This window comes from Medicago sativa, chromosome 6 (assembly GCF_051527215.1).
Source record: "Medicago sativa cultivar Bolivia chromosome 6, Bolivia_mono, whole genome shotgun sequence".
NCBI lineage: Eukaryota > Viridiplantae > Streptophyta > Magnoliopsida > Fabales > Fabaceae > Medicago > Medicago sativa.
In genome coordinates, this window is record NC_140754.1 from 5,772,756 (window position 1) to 5,792,155 (window position 19,400).

The 19,400-nt window shown below is 37.2% G+C and overlaps 1 protein-coding gene across 1 annotated transcript; it reads right to left on the minus strand.

Annotated features, from left to right (window-relative positions):
• Positions 1-1,641: 1,641 nt before the first annotated feature.
• LOC146912330 (UPF0481 protein At3g47200-like) lies at positions 1,642-16,231 on the minus strand (the record flags this gene model as incomplete). The annotated part of the gene is made up of 4 exons (XM_085720422.1): positions 1,642-2,029; positions 4,079-4,087; positions 8,080-8,134; positions 15,841-16,231. Coding segments are annotated over 4 exons (720 nt in total), but the record flags the coding sequence as incomplete, so codon positions are not given.
• Positions 16,232-19,400: the final 3,169 nt, after the last annotated feature.

Sequence of the window (19,400 nt, forward strand, 5' to 3'; positions counted from 1 at the left end):
TAAAAGTGGAAAATATCTTCAGGGACTTTAGTCGCAGGAGAGATGACACCTTCAGTTACTAATGACATGATTATGCAGCCAATTTTAACAGAAGCTGTCATCTTTCTTCGACTAAAGTCCATATGCATTCTAATCTGTTTCATCGTAAGGAAATTAATTAAGAACATCTTACATTTAAATTCCTTCTATTTTTTACATGCAGACTTTGGGGGAGACATTGATTAGCAACTAGCACTACAGTTTAATTCATCTTAAAATATTAGAGGTTTTTAAATATCTTTTGTTTTCATGAGCTAAAAAGTTATTAGTTAGAGTATGAAATATGACCTTTTTCTAGAGATCAAAGATCAAACAGAGGAATTACTATAATTAAGTCATGACAATGGTTAAAGATTATTGACTTATTTTTTATAGAGATTAAGCAACGATATCAACATTATAAATGTTAAATTTGTCCAAAGAAAAAACATTATGAATGTTAAAAAAACTCATTAACCTCTTTTTATTTATCGAAATTAACTTAGGTGACTTGGATTTCAGAGGCGACCAATGAAAACTTAAATTCATGTTAACATCATGAAATACAAGTCTATGTTCTCACTTTCTCTATTTATTGGGATATATGTCACATTTATCACCTAAGTTCATGTTAATTTTCTCTTCCCATTTTCTTTCACCATTATTTGAGGTATAAATGTATAATTGAACACTTGACAAATAAATGTGTAAATTGAACAAGCTTATTTCCCCATGTCAAGAATGACGGTTATTTGTTGATCAATATTATTTTTTGGTTTGTAAACGAAGTGGCAAACACCGCCTATGATTGTGATGTCCTGATACTGAGTTTGAACCCAATTGAAGGCTACTGAAAGCTAAAAGCGAAACCAGGAAATGCTCAACCAAGCTTGAGACGATAATGACACACTCCAACCTGCCTCGCTAATGAGACAGAAAAAACGCAGCAAAACTAAATGGTCTCAGCAGAACACACACCTTGCAAAAACGACCAAATAAAAATTGCAGCAACACCACACCTCTCATCAGCCGACTAAGACTGAGCACGTCCCAACGACAACCAGAACCAATAACCCGCAGAGCAGAACCAGCCCTACTGAAAGTACCAACGGCTACTGACTATGCAGAGAAAAAAACTGAAACACCCACCACTAAGACCCCAAAACACAAGCACCTCCTATACAGATCAAAGGATACACAATACATTGGTTAATTGAATAAACAAACCCACTTGACTTAGATTTTTATCTATCAACAAGAAGACTTGTTTGTGATACTTTTACACAAGTGTTTAGAACAACATCTGCTATCACTCATAACATGGACATCAATTTGCCATTACCTAAAAGGCTAAAACATCAAACAGAACTGTAGAATATACATCAAGGTCTAGGTATCCAAACAGCAAACAACTTGAATTATAAAAAATCACTTTTCAATCAAGGTATCCAAACATAAATCATGTTACATTAAAGTCACTTTTTCACTTAAATCAATTCTATAAAATCAATTAATTCAAAAACAGTTTTTTATCACTGTGGAACCAAACACATGCGAGACACGATGTTCGTTAGGAGTTTCTACCTGCACCCCTAGATTTTGCCAACTACACTATCAGACCCATTTTGTTCAACAACAATACAACATGATCAAGTTGCTTTATTTAAATGAAATTACAATTTCGATCTAACACAATAGACAAAATAATGAAACCATTGAAACAAACAACGTACATGAAAGAAATGACTAGGAGGCTTGTACAACTTGCAAGACAGAACAAACTGATTGAAGTAAAGTGAGAGCAAGTAGTATAATTCCAGCAATGGAAGCATCAGTTTGCCAAGGAGTTTTGCAATAATCACTCCTGAGAGCAGCCTTCAACTTATGCCAAGGATTCCTACAAAAAACATTTAATTCTTCGCAAAGACCATTAAACAAGTTAGCTACAGAATCACTGTCTCCAAGCATATTTTCCATTATTTCTCTCCGAACAAGTATAACCACATCCGTACTAGTATTAATAAGGTGTTGGAACACTAGTTAAAGTCTAGTGAGAAAATTGGAAAGAAAGAAAACACTATGAGAAACTAGTGTGTGGGTATGTGACTTAAAAATGTCCCACATTGGAGAGTCACCCCAACTAGTAAGTGTTTATATAAGGGTGGGGTGACCTCCAAGGGTGTGCCCTTGGGGTACCCATTTTTGTGAACGGGTGAACGCTTACAAAATATATATATCACGCGCGACGCCCCGGGCCGGGCTTGGGTCGGAAAATTGATATATATTTTTTGTCACTTGAAAATGTTAAATTAATTAATTAATTTTTCATTATACGAAAGCGTTACACGTAACAAATTGATGTGTTACATTCCGACCCGATCCAAGAAACTTCCGGATATTTCCAATTAAGAAAACGCGTTTGCTTTGCTTAAGGATTAAGCAAACTTAATCCCCAAGTCACGGCGTGGTTGTTAGTCTACCTTGCACAAACTAGGGTAGTGCCGCGAAACGTCTTAAAGAAAGCGACCTGGTCGTGACTCACCCAGTAATTTCGTTCGGTATAATTTTTAAATCGAAAAACAACAATTTTAAGACGTTTCGGAAACCATGAATACCAACAACGAAATTACTGTATCTGGAACAGCTGTCGATTTCAACAAACCGTTTAAGTTTCACGGCAGTAACTTCAAGCGTTGGCAAACAAAGATGATGTTTTTTCTAACTACGAAAAAGGTTGCCCATGTCTTGAAGGATAACATACCTGTGATACCATCGATGTCGGTTCCTATGGAAACGACTAGTAACGGTAAGACAGCAGTGGCTACAGATGCTTCTATATCTGCAGCAAATGCTGAGTTGGAAAGGCTTACTGCCGAACATGCTGAAAAGGTGAAACAGGCTGAAAAGGATAGACTCCTCTGGCAAGAAGAGGATTACCTGTGCAAGAATTACATATTGAACTGTCTTGCGGATCATCTATATGATCTGCATCTGATTCATAAGACAGCTAAGGATGTTTGGGATGCTCTTCAGAATAAATATATCACTGAAGAGACTGGCTCAAAGAAATTTGCTGTGAGCCGGTACCTAAACTATAAGATGAACGACGAGAAATCTGTCGAAGAACAATCTCAGGAGCTTCAGAATATAGCTCATGAGATTTTTGTTGAAGGGATTCAATTACCTGAGCAGTTTCAGATTGCTGTGATAATTGATAAACTACCCCCTGCTTGGAAGGACTTCAAGAATGCCCTTAGGCATAAGACTAAGGAGTTTTCTCTTGAAATTTTGATTACTCGACTTCGTATTGAAGAAGAGGCAAGAAAACAAGAACTGAATGAAGAGGTGTTTGCTGTCTCGAACAACAACACTAAAAAGAAATCTGTGGGTGCTGTTCTGAAGCCTGCTGACAAACAATTTAAGAATCAGAACCGTCCTGCAAATAAGAATTCCAATCGGAATAAGAATGGGAACCCACAAAAGGTCCCAAGAGCTCAACCATCAAAGAATGACCCTGCTCAACCGTTTAATTGCTACAATTGCGGACAACCGGCTCAAGCTCAGGCTCACTTGACAACAAATGAGGAGCAGCCGTATACTGCAATGATAACTGAAATCAACATTGTGGGTGGATCTGATGGTTGGTGGATAGACACTGGTGCATCTCGCCATGTCTGTTATGAACGTGCTATGTTTAAGACATACACTGCTGCTGAAGATCAGAAGGTGCTGTTGGGAGATTCTCACACCACTGAAGTTGCTGGAACCGGAGATGTGGAGCTGAAATTCACCTCCAGGAAGACTCTCATATTGAAGGATGTGCTGCACACTCCTAGAATTAGGAAGAATTTAGTTTCTGGCTTTTTACTGAATAAGGTTGGTTTTGAACAAATCATAGCATGTGATATGTACTCTATTACTAAGGATTTGGTTTTTGTTGGGAAAGGGTATGCTACTGATGGTATGTTTAAGTTGAACCTTATGAATAAAATTTCTCCTTCTGCTTATATGTTGTGTGATTTTAATATTTGGCATGCACGACTCTGTCACGTTAATAAACGAATCATTTCTAATATGAGCAATCTCGGTTTAATTCCTAAGTTATCTTTGAATGAATTTGAAAAATGTCAGTTTTGTAGTCAAGCAAAAATAACAAAAGGATCTCATAAATCTGTAATAAGAGAAACCGAACCATTTGAATTAGTACATTCCGATATATGCGAACTTGATGGTAACTTGACTAGAAACGGACAAAGATACTTTATAACTTTTATCGATGATTGCTCTGATTATACTTATGTGTATTTAATGAAAAACAAAAGTGATGCGCTTGATATGTTTAAAATTTTTGTCAAAGAAATTGAAACTCAATTCAATAAAAGAATCAAGCGCTATCGTAGTGACAGAGGCACTGAATATTTATCACACACATCCAATGAGTATTATAAAGAGCACGGAATCATTCATGAAACAACTGCACCTTACTCTCCTGAGATGAACGGTAAAGCGGAAAGAAAAAATAGAACCTTTATCGAATTAGTAGTTGCCATCATGCTTAATTCTGGTGCAGCGCCTCATTGGTGGGGGGAAATTTTATTAACTGTTAGCTACGTGCTAAATAGAGTACCTAAAACTAAGAACAAAATTTCTCCTTATGAAATTTTGAAGAAAAGACAACCAAATTTGTCTTATTTCCGAACATGGGGCTGTTTAGCCTATGTTAGAATTCCCAATCCCAAGAGAGTCAAACTTGCAAGTAGAGCCTATGAATGTGTATTCATTGGGTATGCCTTGAACAGTAAAGCATATAGGTTTTATGACCTAAAGGCTAAGGTGATCATAGAATCAAATGACGCCGATTTCTATAAAACGAAATTTCCCTTTCTATCAAGAGATAGTGGGGGCGCAAACATGAACACTACACCTGACCACAATCCAGTAATCAGAAATAGTGATGAAAACATCATAACTGATGTTACAGAACTTCGAAGAAGTAAGAGAGCAAGAACTGCTAAAGAGTATGGACCTGAATATGTGGTCAATACATTAGAAGAGGATCCATCAAATCTCAAAGAACCTCTGTCTTCCTTGGATGCAGACTTATGGCAAGAAGCCATAAATGATGAAATGGATTCTCTACAGTCTAACGATACTTGGCACTTGACTGAACTGCCTCCAGGCTGCAAACCAATAGGTTGTAAATGGATTTTGAAAAAGAAACTGAAACCTGATGGAACTGTTGATAAATACAAGGCACGCCTTGTAGCCAAAGGTTTCAGACAAAGAGAAAATATAGATTTTTTCGATACCTACTCACCAGTTACTCGAATCACATCCATAAGGGTACTAATTTCCTTGGTTGCTGTTTATAACTTGATAGTACACCAAATGGATGTGAAAACTGCTTTTTTGAATGGTGAGTTGGAAGAAGAAATCTATATGGAACAACCTGAAGGTTTTGTAGTCCATGGACAGGAAAGCAAAGTATGTAAGTTAGACAAATCTCTGTATGGTCTAAAACAAGCCCCTAAGCAATGGCATGAAAAGTTTGACAACTTAATGATTTCGAATGAGTTCAAAGTGAATGAAAGTGACAAATGTATCTACTACAAGTATGATAAAAACATTTGCACTATCATATGTCTATATGTAGACGACCTACTAATATTTGGGTCAAACATTCCTGCCATAAATTCTGTGAAATCACTGTTGAGTAACAACTTTGATATGAAGGACCTAGGAGAAGCTGATGTAATTCTTGGCATCAAGATTACTAGATCAGATAAAGGAATTTCCTTGGATCAGTCTCATTACGTTGAGAAGATATTAAGGAAATACAACTACATTAATTGTAAACCTGCAAGCACACCCTATGACCCAAGTGTAAAACTTTTTAAGAACACTGGAGATGGTGTTAGACAAACTGAATATGCGAGCATCATTGGCAGTCTAAGATATGCCACTGATTGTACTAGACCCGACATTGCCTATGTCGTGGGACTCTTATGCAGGTTTACAAGTAGGCCAAGCAAGGAGCATTGGCATGCTATTGAGAGAGTCATGAGATACCTGAAAGGGACTATGACATTAGGACTGCATTATCAAAAATATCCTGCTGTACTTGAAGGGTACAGTGATGCAGATTGGAACACCTTGTCGGATGATTCCAAAGCGACCAGCGGCTATATATTTAGCATAGCTGGAGGAGCTGTTTCTTGGAAGTCTAAGAAGCAGACCATTCTGGCTCAGTCCACAATGGAATCTAAGATGATAGCACTAGCTACTGCTAGTGAAGAAGCAAGTTGGCTAAGATCCTTGCTAGCTGAAATCCCTTTATGGGAGAAACCGTTACCAGCTGTGTTAATTCATTGTGATAGTACCGCGGCTATTGCAAAGATTAAGAATCGTTATTACAATGGTAAGAGACGACAGATAAGGCGAAAACACAGCATGATTAGAGAGTGTATCTCTAATGGAGCGGTTAGAGTTGATTTTGTACGTACGAATGAAAACTTAGCTGATCCTTTGACGAAAGGACTTAATAGAGAGAAAGTCCGAGAAACATCCAGTAGGATGGGACTAATGTCTTTAGCCCACTAAATGATGGTAACCCGACCTATATGACTGGAGATCCCAAGATTTAGGTTCAATGGGTAAAAACAAGTCATGAAGTGGTAGAACATGCTATAAGAGAAAGAATATAGAAAGCATGATCCTGCAGCGAAAGAAGGATGAGGTAATAGTAACTCTTAATGAGATCTATACTCTATGTTGAGTGGGGTACACAGCTACAGGAGTACCCTTGATAGACTCACCTATACGAATGTGGAACTTAGGCCGGTCCTATGGAATTTTGAGGCAGAATTCCTAGAGCATTCGTTAAAACCGGGATACACGTGCAGGGCCTTATAAAAACGCACGGGCTTTTAGAATACACCTATGAAAAGGTTTGTGTGTGGATTCTATGTCTGAGATAGAGTTCAATGCTGTAAGCAACTCTTGTTAAATCAGAATACCTTCCACTATGCAAAGGTTCAAGTTGTTGGCAACACCTTTGTATATTAGCAAATCTTATGGAAACGTTTTACGTTATTTCTCGAAACCATTTTGAAGTCAAGTGGGGGATTGTTGGAACACTAGTTAAAGTCTAGTGAGAAAATTGGAAAGAAAGAAAACACTATGAGAAACTAGTGTGTGGGTATGTGACTTAAAAATGTCCCACATTGGAGAGTCACCCCAACTAGTAAGTGTTTATATAAGGGTGGGGTGACCTCCAAGGGTGTGCCCTTGGGGTACCCATTTTTGTGAACGGGTGAACGCTTACAAAATATATATATCACGCGCGACGACCCGCCGCCGTCCGACCGGCCGGGCCGGGCTTGGGCTTGGGTCGGAGTCGTGGGTCGGAAAATTGATATATATTTTTTGTCACTTGAAAATGTTAAATTAATTAATTAATTTTTCATTATACGAAAGCGTTACACGTAACAAATTGATGTGTTACATTCCGACCCGATCCAAGAAACTTCCGGATATTTCCAATTAAGAAAACGTGTTTGCTTTGCTTAAGGATTAAGCAAACTTAATCCCCAAGTCACGCGTAAAACGCGTTTGCTTAAGGATTAAGCAAACTTAATCCCCAAGTAATTCTCACGAACTCTGCCTATAAAAGGAGAGCTCGCCCCACTCATTCTTCACACCAAAATCTCACAGTTGATGCTTCCTGTGCGGTTTTCTCTCTTCTCCCTTCGATTTTAACAAATCGTTCTTCTTCTTCTACTCCTTTCTGTCCCATCGGTTTCGAATAGAGCGGTTACGTACCGTATCGAGTGGCTTCGATCAAACGATTGAACCATACTTTGAGGTGTAATTCTCGAGCGACTATATACTGTGCAGTATATACTCGTAACAGTGATCTGGGCTGTTTTATCCTGGAGACGGCGTGGTTGTTAGTCTACCTTGCACAAACTAGGGTAGTGCCGCGAAACGTCTTAAAGAAAGCGACCTGGTCGTGACTCACCCAGTAATTTCGTTGGTATAATTTTTAAATCGAAAAACAACATAAGGTAATCCAAAACAACAACATAATCAGTAATATATGACTCATATGGGTAATTGTAACAACCCGTTCTCCCAACAGCGTAATATTAGTTAATTTAATCAGAGTAACCACACAACGGAGTGTCACACTGCTAATCAAAATTTCATAATAGAAAATTGTCTATTTATTTAAATACCAACATTTAAATTATCTTACAAACTGCAGCGGAATAATTCTTTAAAATATAAATTCAACCAAATTCAACATCAATAAAAATCTTGGCACGAGGCCACAACATAATTCAACTTTATTCTAATAGCAAGTCTTTTCCAAAATATGTGATACATAAAAGAAATGAGAAGACACTCGCGACGATCCCCATCCTAATATGTATCAGAGCCCTAGACACTTGACCCAATCAACCTACAAGCCATCATTACCTGCACATTACCCACGGTCGAGGCAACATATACGCAGAAGGGGTGAGAAACTTATCCAATAATGATAATATATAATTCATCAAATTAATGAAAATAACAATATATCACAACATGCATCATTAATAATGTATATAAAGAATACATATAACAACAACATAATCATTTTCAGCAACAAGGTACAATAACAACAACAACAACATTATCCACAACGACACCGATAACTCGACAATTCGACAACGACAACAACTCGACAATTCGACAACGACAACAACTCGACAATGCTACAACGACAACAACAACCCAACAATGCTACGACAACAACAACTAATGCATCATGCAGGTGGTACCAATCTACGCGCGTTGAATGCTAAGCATTCCAGGGCATAAGCCCCCAACAAATTGGATGGTTAAAGCATCCCAAGGCATAAGCCCCCAACAAGTGAATGATAAACATTCCAGGGCATGAGCCCCCAACGGGTGAATGATGAACATTCCAGGGCATAAGCCCCCAACAGATGTGAGTATGCAAATGGACTCAACTTGTGTATATCAACATACAACTTCAACAACGACAACAACAACAACGACAACAACGTATGTGCCTAAAACAATTATGACACACTCCCCAACTTCGACATTAGACGATACAACAACTTCGACAATGGAACAACAACTTTTATTATACAAAAGTGCTTACACATACATTTCATATAGTACAACCTTCGATAATAATATATCCACTTCATAAACATGGCTTAATAAATCAAGGGAACCTATTAAAATAATTAGAATAGACCCCTAGTGCTCTAAACAAAATTCAGAAAATGGCCGTACAGGACCAGGGACGCTTTCGCGACAGAAGGACGCTTTCGCGTCCTCTACAAAAAGGGACAGGACGCTTTCGCGAGAGAATCACGCTTTCGCGTCCAAAATGTCGTAACTCAGGATGAGGACGCTCTCTGCACGCTAATGGGACGCTTTCGCGTCCTCAACAATTTGGTAGGACGCTTTCGCGTCAAAAGGACGCTTTCGCGTCCTCCACAAAAATTTCTGGGCAGCTACAAGGTGTGGACGCTTTCTGGACGCTAATGCGACGCTTTCGCGTCCTGCTTCAGATTTCAGAAAAATGCTGCGATTTCAACATAGTTTCACCCCAAAAATCCTAGCTTTGATCCCTTAATCACCCAAATTGGTTTACAAACATGTTTACAGGTTTAGTATACATCATAGGGGTAAAACAACCTATATTCATACAATTAAACAACATGTTTTATTATAAATTATCATCTAACATAACCTCTCAAACCCTAAACTCAAAAACAACAATTTCATCAATTTTCAAATTATATAACAAGATTATTGAAAGGAATCCCACCCTTACCTTAATTCAGCAACACCAAACGACAAGCTACCGCAATCGATACCTTCCTAGCTCTCTCTTTGCCTCTTCTAGGTTTTCTCTCCAAAAGCAGTTTTCTTCTAATGTTTTCACGTGAAAATGTTTCTCTCCCTTTTTCTTTCTTTTTACTTCAAAAATATCTCTCTTTTCTTTTCTCACCCAACTCCCTTAACTTCTATTAATTTCCACTTAATTCCCATTAACCAAAAATAAATACTATTTCTATAATATTTCTATTTCTCATATTATTTCTATCAAATAATAACAACATTCATTTAAATAATACACAACCCCAATATTCATATAATAAAATTGCATCATAACATATTTCATATAAAAATCATATAAAACATATATTTCACATAAAATCATTTATATAGCAATTAAAGTCATATATTAAATATTCACACATCTACTAAAATATTAGAATAAAAATGGGGCGTTACAACTCTCCCCAACTTATAGAATTTCGTCCTCGAAATATTACCTCAAGTAAACAACTCAGGATAAGACTCCTGCATCTTACTCTCCAACTCCCAAGTAAGACTTTCACCAGCTGCTCCCCCCCAAACAACTCTCACTAGAGGTATCTCCTTGCCTCTCAACGTCTTCACCTTGCGATCATCAATCCTCAAAGGTAAAGTTTCTACCGTAAGGTTGTCTCTAACTTGCACATCATCTCTAGGAATGACATGTGAAGGATCCGATACATACTTCCGAAGTTGCGACACATGAAACACATCATGCAAGTTCGAAAGATGTGGTGGCAAACCAACTCTATAAGCCACTGTGCCAATTCTCTCAGATATTTGATAAGGACCAATAAACTTCGGAGTCAACTTCTTGGACTTCGATGCACGACCCACACCGGTCATAGGAGTGACTCTCAAGAACACATGGTCACCCTCTTGAAACTCAAGGTCCTTCCTACGCTTGTCATGATAGCTCTTCTGTCGACTCTGCGACGCTTTCATATGCTCTCTTATCATCTTGACCTTTTCCGTAGTCTGCTGAACTATTTCAGGCCCCAGCACAATACTTTCACCCGACTCAAACCAACATAAAGGAGTCCTACACCTTCGACCATATAAAGCTTCGAAAGGTGCCATACCAATACTCGAGTGGTAACTATTGTTGTACGTGAACTCTATCAATGGTAGGTGACTGTCCCAAGCTCCACCTTGCTCAAGTACACACACCCTCAACAAGTCTTCTAATGATTGAATCGTTCTTTCTGACTGACCATCTGTTTGCGGATGATACGCTGAACTCAACTTCAACTGAGAGCCCAAAGCTTCTTGCAAGCTCTTCCAAAATCTCGAAGTGAACCTCGGATCTCTATCCGACACAATACTCGATGGGACACCATGCAACTTCACAATATTATGGATATAGATCTCCGCCAACTGAGCTACTGAATAGGTGATATTAATCGGAATAAAGTGTGCCGACTTCGTCAATCTATCGACAATAACCCAAATGGCATCATGCCCTCTTTGAGTGTTTGGTAAACCCGTCACAAAGTCCATGGAGATGCTATCCCATTTCCATTCCGGCACATCTAATAGTGTCAACAAACCAGCAGGCTTCTGATGTTCAACTTTCAATTTCTGACAAGTCAAACATGCATAAACAAATTGTGCGACATCACGCTTCAACCCAGACCACCAAAACAGTTTCTTCAAGTCATGATACATCTTTGTAGCTCCTGGATGGATACTCAAGCTACTTCTGTGACTTTCTTCTAAAATCAACTTTTTCAATTCATTATTATCAGGAATACAAATCCTACCTCGGAATCTCAACACTCCTTGATCATCAACCTGAAAATCACCATCTGCAGTCTGATTACTAGCAACCATCTAGTCTACAAATTTCACATCAACCTCCTGGGCTTCTTTGATACTCTTCAAGAAATCATTATTAATTTTCAACATACCCAACTGCAGACTCTGAGGTGCCAATTCACAAACAAGGCTTAAGTCTCTAAACTGTTCCAGCAATTCAAATTCTTTCACCATCATAGCCGACATGTGCAATGTTTTCCTACTCAAGGCATCTGCAACCACATTGGCTTTACCCGGATGATAATTCAAGCCAAAATCATAATCTTTTAACAACTCAAGCCACCTTCTCTGCCTCATATTCAACTCTTTTTGATCAAATAAATATTTCAGACTCTTATGATCACTAAACACTTCAAATCTGGAACCGTACAAATAGTGTCTCCAAATTTTCAACACAAAAACCACAGCAGCCAACTCTAAATCATGTGTAGGATAATTCTTCTCATGTATTCTCAATTGTCTCGAAGCATAAGCCACTACCTTGCCATCTTGCATCAGCACGCCACCCAAGCCCAACTTGGACGCATCACAATATACAACAAAAGGTTTATCTGGCTCTGGTAAAATCAAAATTGGAGCCGTCGTCAATCTTCACTTCAACTCATTGAAGTTATTCTCACACTGAGCATCCCACACAAAAGCTTTACCTTTACAGGTCAACTGAGTCAATGGAAGTGCCAACTTCGAAAATCCTTCGATAAATCTTCTGTAATAACCAGCCAAACCAAGAAAACTTCTAATCTCCGTAACTGACTGAGGAGTCTCCCACTGTGATACCGCTTCAACCTTCGACGGGTCTACAGCAATACCACTACCAGAAATAATATGGCCAAGGAAACTTACTTCACTTAACCAGAACTCGCACTTTGACAACTTTGCATACAACTTCTTTTCTTTCAGCACCTGCAACACAATCTTCAGATGTTCTGCATGCTCTTCTTCAGTCTTAGAATAAATCAAGATATCATCAACAAATACAACAACAAACTTATCCAGAAAAGCATGAAAAATTCTGTTCATATACTCCATGAACACACCTGGCGCATTAATGACACCGAAGGGCATCACTTTATACTCATAATGGCCATACCGTGTCCTAAAGGCCGTCTTCTGCATATCTTCATCCTTCACCTTAATCTGATGGTAACCCGACCTCAAATCAATTTTACTAAACACGCGAGCACCCACTAATTGATCCATTAAGTCGTCAATTCTCGGAAGTGGATACCTGTTCTTTATCGTCACTTTATTAAGCTGACCGTAATCTATGCACAATCTCATGCTACCATCCTTCTTCTTCACCAACAATACCGGCGCTCCCCAAGGTGAGACACTCGGTCTTACAAACTTCTTATCAAGCAATTCTTCCAACTGCTTCTTCAATTCTGCCAACTCGGAGGCTGACATACGGTAAGGAGCCATCGACACAGGCTTCGTACCTGGTACAAGATCAATCGAAAATTCAACCTCCCTCTCTGGTGGCACATCTGGAATCTCATCAGGGAAAAACTTCAGGAAATTCATTCACCACGGGCAATCTATCAATTATCGACTGACTCTCTACAGACAAATACGCCATCAAGGAAAACATTAAGTTTCCATCATGCTCTAACCGCTTCAGCTGCTTGGTAGATAAAAATTCTGCTCCACTCTCTTCTTCAGCAGAAGAAAAGTACACCGTCTTACTAAAACAATTAATATGAACACGGTTGTACTCCAGCCAGTCCATACAAGGGGTTACAAAACAAACAACAAACAGGACAACAAGGACAATACAAAATTGTCACACAACACTACTAGGCTCGACACGACTCTACTAATTGGCCGGACGGACCGACCTGCTCTGATACCAATTGTAACACCCCGTTCTCCCAACAGCGTAATATTAGTTAATTTAATCAGAGTAACCTCACAACGGAGTGTCACACTGCTAATCAAAATTTCATAATAGAAAATTGTCTATTTATTTAAATACCAACATTTAAATTATCTTACAAACTGCAGCGGAATAATTCTTTAAAATATAAATTCAACCAAATTCAACATCAATAAAAATCTTGGCACGAGGCCACAACATAATTCAACTTTATTCTAATAGCAAGTCTTTTCCAAAATATGTGATACATAAAAGAAATGAGAAGACACTCGCGACGATCCCCATCCTAATATGTATCAGAGCCCTAGACACTTGAGCCAATCAACCTACAAGCCATCATTACCTGCACATTACCCACGATCGAGGCAACATATACGCAGAAGGGGTGAGAAACTTATCCAATAATGATAATATATAATTCATCAAATTAATGAAAATAACAATATATCACAACATGCATCATTAATAATGTATATAAAGAATACATATAACAACAACATAATCATTTTCAGCAACAAGGTACAACAACAACAACAACAACATTATCCACAACGACACCGATAACTCGACAATTCGACAACGACAACAACTCGACAATTCGACAACGACAACAACTCGACAATTCGACAACGACAACAACTCGACAATGCTACAACGACAACAACAACCCAACAATGCTACGACAACAACAACTAATGCATCATGCAGGTGGTACCAATCTACGCGCGTTGAATGCTAAGCATTCCAGGGCATAAGCCCCCAACAAATTGGATGGTTAAAGCATCCCAGGGCATAAGCCCCCAACAAGTGAATGATAAACATTCCAGGGCATGAGCCCCCAACGGGTGAATGATGAACATTCCAGGGCATAAGCCCCCAACAGATGTGAGTATGCAAATGGACTCAACTTGTGTATATCAACATACAACTTCAACAACGACAACAACAACAACGACAACAACGTATGTGCCTAAAACAATTATGACACACTCCCCAACTTCGACATTAGACGATACAACAACTTCGACAATGGAACAACAACTTTTATTATACAAAAGTGCTTACACATACATTTCATATAGTACAACCTTCGATAATAATATATCCACTTCATAAACATGGCTTAATAAATCAAGGGAACCTATTAAAATAATTAGAATAGACCCCTAGTGCTCTAAACAAAATTCAGAAAATGGCCGTACAGGACCAGGGACGCTTTCGCGACAGAAGGACGCTTTCGCGTCCTCTACAAAAAGGGACAGGACGCTTTCGCGAGAGAAGCACGCTTTCGCGTCCAAAATGTCGTAACTCAGGATGAGGACGCTTTCTGCACGCTAATGGGACGCTTTCGCGTCCTCAACAATTTGGTAGGACGCTTTCGCGTCAAAAGGACGCTTTCGCGTCCTCCACAAAAATTTCTGGGCAGCTACAAGGTGTGGACGCTTTCTGGACGCTAATGCGACGCTTTCGCGTCCTGCTTCAGATTTCAGAAAAATGCTGCGATTTCAACATAGTTTCACCCCAAAAATCCTAGCTTTGATCCCTTAATCACCCAAATTGGTTTACAAACATGTTTACAGGTTTAGTATACATCATAGGGGTAAAACAACCTATATTCATACAATTAAACAACATGTTTTATTATAAATTATCATCTAACATAACCTCTCAAACCCTAAACTCAAGAACAACAATTTCATCAATTTTCAAATTATATAACAAGATTATTGAAAGGAATCCCACCCTTACCTTAATTCAGCAACACCAAACGACAAGCTACCGCAATCGATACCTTCCTAGCTCTCTCTTTGCCTCTTCTAGGTTTTCTCTCCAAAAGCAGTTTTCTTCTAATGTTTTCACGTGAAAATGTTTCTCTCCCTTTTTCTTTCTTTTTACTTCAAAAATATCTCTCTTTTCTTTTCTCACCCAACTCCCTTAACTTCTATTAATTTCCACTTAATTCCCATTAACCAAAAATAAATACTATTTCTATAATATTTCTATTTCTCATATTATTTCTATCAAATAATAACAACATTCATTTAAATAATACACAACCCCAATATTCATATAATAAAATTGCATCATAACATATTTCATATAAAAATCATATAAAACATACATTTCACATAAAATCATTTATATAGCAATTAAAGTCATATATTAAATATTCACACATCTACTAAAATATTAGAATAAAAATGGGGCGTTACAGTAATGACACTGCTCCAAAGCAACCATATTCCGAAACAAAATTTCGCTCCTATCGTCAACCGTTAATTGAGGAATTTCAAGAACTCCTCCCGATTTTGAAAACCTCAAGTCAAGTAAACACTTACTTTTAGTGTTCACTTTAAACTTAACTCCAGCTTCTAACAACTCAGTTGCACTCGGTAGACGTATCACCCGTTGGCCGATCCGGTGTCTACTCGGCCAACTTTCAATAGGATGTTGCAAATGAAATATCCTAAGCAGATCGGTGAAGTGCCTTATACGAACACTTGCGTTTGTAGAACTGAATGAAAGACTGTAAATTTTTTCAATAACGAAAAAGGGAAGCTGATTTTCATTTAACAATAAATCTATTAATATACGAACATTTTCAAGTAACAATAGATGCAACAGTCAACGGTTGAGGGTGGCTCTGCTGTGTTGATCATTGCATTGATATCATCCACCAAGCTGGAGGATGACATCTTGATATCATCCACCAAGCCGGTCTTTGGAGATAAGTTCCAAGTCTTTTGACACTCCATCTTATGCTTATTATATGACGATTTTCAAAAGGATTTTCAATTTTCATATATTTGTCAAAAGACTTGAAACTTTTTTTTTTTTTTTAAAGGAAAAGATTTGAAACTCGTATTTGTCAAAAGACTTGAAACTTATGAATACTACTACTATATTTGTCCAAAGACAATTATGATATCATTTAATATTTCGTAATGGTCAAAAGATTTTCAAAAGGGATAAAAAAAAGTTTGGTGGTTGAACGAAAGTGATCAATGTAAAACGGAAAATCAAAAGGGAATATTTTCAAGAGTAGTCTAGGTGTAAAAGTGTCAAAATATGTATATGATCTTTATGGGTTATACCTATCCTTTGGCACCGAGTAGGGAGAAAAAATATGTATATGACCTTGCTAAGGGACTTGAAAGAAAGACAATAGATTTGGGTCAAGTTTTTACTGTATTAAGGATAAAGAGGGAAAATTTATTGTTTTGGAAATATATATTTCCTCTTCTCTTTTTTTATTTATTTATCCATGTGTGTGTGTTCTATTACTAATCTTTTGAGTGGATTCCTATTGAATTCTGACGAAGTTAACACCAAATCATCAAATTATATATTTTTTTTTTAAAGGAAGAAACTTAATTCATTTCATTAATCAAAATGTGATTTGTATATTTGGATAGTCATGCTAAACACATGTAAGAAATTTGTATATTTTTCACAATTTTAGTAAGATTATAAATAAATTCTTTTTATATCCATCGGGTATCGCTCCATCACACATCATGGTGAATTGATTGCTTTTATAGTCGACCTCGTAGACATAAAACCAAATTGATTATCAGTAACTTAAGTCTCTTTTCTTGCTCTCAGTTCAATCACTCTTATCCATAAACTTTATGGCATGACTCAAAAGTTTGATTCCTCTGTAAGTTTTACAATTTTGTATATCATCATTGTTCTTATAAATAATAATTAAATTGTTTTTCCTCACTCATCCGACATTTGCTTTAAATTCATAATTTTGTTAAAAATTTTGGTGAGCCAATTATTACCTCTATCTCGAAGACTTTTCCACACTTCAATCAGTATGTTTAAGGTCCAATTTTTTTTCCATTACTCATTCTTTTCAATGCTTCTTTTTACCTTATGTCCTTCACTACGATGATAGTAGTTATATTTTTGATCCTCCAATCAAATGCCTAGCATGTTAGAGTCTTATAAGATCGCATAACCTTCATTAAATAAATCAACACTAAATAATTTTTTCTATTTCCTTATATATATATATATATATATATATATATATATATATATATATATATATATATATATATATATATATCTCCAGACAAGGAGCATAAAAGAACTAAGGAGCACCAGAGGCATTCAATAAATAGAAAAAAAAAATAACATGAACATTAACCCAAAAAACCCACGAAATGTTTCTCTTGAACAAGCAACAACTGAAAACCGGAATGAAAATGAAACCAATAAAAAATCACAATTGGGAACTAAATCAAGATGCAAGCTACCTCTATAACTCAAACACAAAAACGACTTGTCCTTGTTAGCCACACAAATCTCTACTGGCTACAATTGAAAACATGTTCCACAAACCACTCATAATAGGAACAGGGGCCACCTGATATCTTACAAAAAAACCATTTTCAAGAGGTAGATTCTATAATAGAAAATATAAGTATATATTTTTTTGAAATATCAATATAATATGTTCTTAAGTGCAAATATTATTACGTTGGAGAGATTGAAACAATTACATCCATTTTTATTTTATTTTTTGAATGTCAAATGTTAGTAATTATTTTCTTAATAAAAATGTTAGTAATTAGTTGTTAGGTTAATATATACTCCTTCGTTCGAGTTTGAACTCAGGGTATGACTCAATCTCCTAATCTCTTAACCCAAACCAGCCGAGCTACCATAAAACTTAACACCCCTCCCCTAAACAAAAACTTCATATTTACTTTACTTTAATAATAAAGATTAGTAATTAGTTGTTAGATTTATTTTATTTTATTTTTGACAAAATAAAATATATTCATTCATTCAAATTGAAAAAGTACATCGATATAATGCAAATTCGCTAAAAACAAAAATGATGAATCTGTGAACAGACTCACAACATCCATGTTAATAGCATAAAACGGCAAAGTACAAATGCCTACACATATGACTATATTTAAATCTCCGAAATAACCATGTTTCCGGATCTGCAACTTGGATGACGCCAAAATCAATGATTGGATATGTAATGGATCCAACCTGATCTGACAATCTGAAGCGATCAAATACTGAGAGAAACAAGAAAAACAAACAACGTCGCACAAAGACGACAAACAACCAACGTAGCACGAAGACGACGAAATCACAAAAATAAACGAAATAGATGTGAAAATCACTTATTTCAATAAAAGGGAAATAGAAAAACGAGTTAGAGGGGTGATTTTGGGTCAAAAATTGACCCTAAATAACCCCTCTTTGGTGGATGAAGGAGAAGAAACTAGGGTTTTTGTGACGGCTCACAAGAGAGAATGGAAAAATATTTACTCATTCATCGGAGTTTGAACCCATAATCTTCAACTCTTCATCTCTAAACTCATATTAGCTAAGCTACCCAAACCTTTGATAAGTGCTCAAAAGTATTATAATTCATATGTTAAGATAGGCATTTTAGTGACTTGTTCTGCAATTTATCTAAGGAAAAGCAATCATTTGTTGTAATTTCACCATTTATGCTTTATATGCCTAATTTCATCCCCTTATGCAGTAAATGACAAGCAAGGAACAAGAAAGAAGCTCATGAACCAAAGTCAGCACGCTTAAGCGACCACAGCACGCTTAAGCGTGCAAGTTCCAGAGAGCAACCTTCCTGAATGCTCTCAAGACGCTTCCAGCACGCTTCGAAGATTCAAGCAGCACGCTTAAGCGACCTCATCAGTACACTTGCAGGACGCTTCCTGCACGCTCTCCCAAAGTTCAAGCAGCACGCTTAAGCGACTTAGGCACGCTTAAGCGTGCAAGT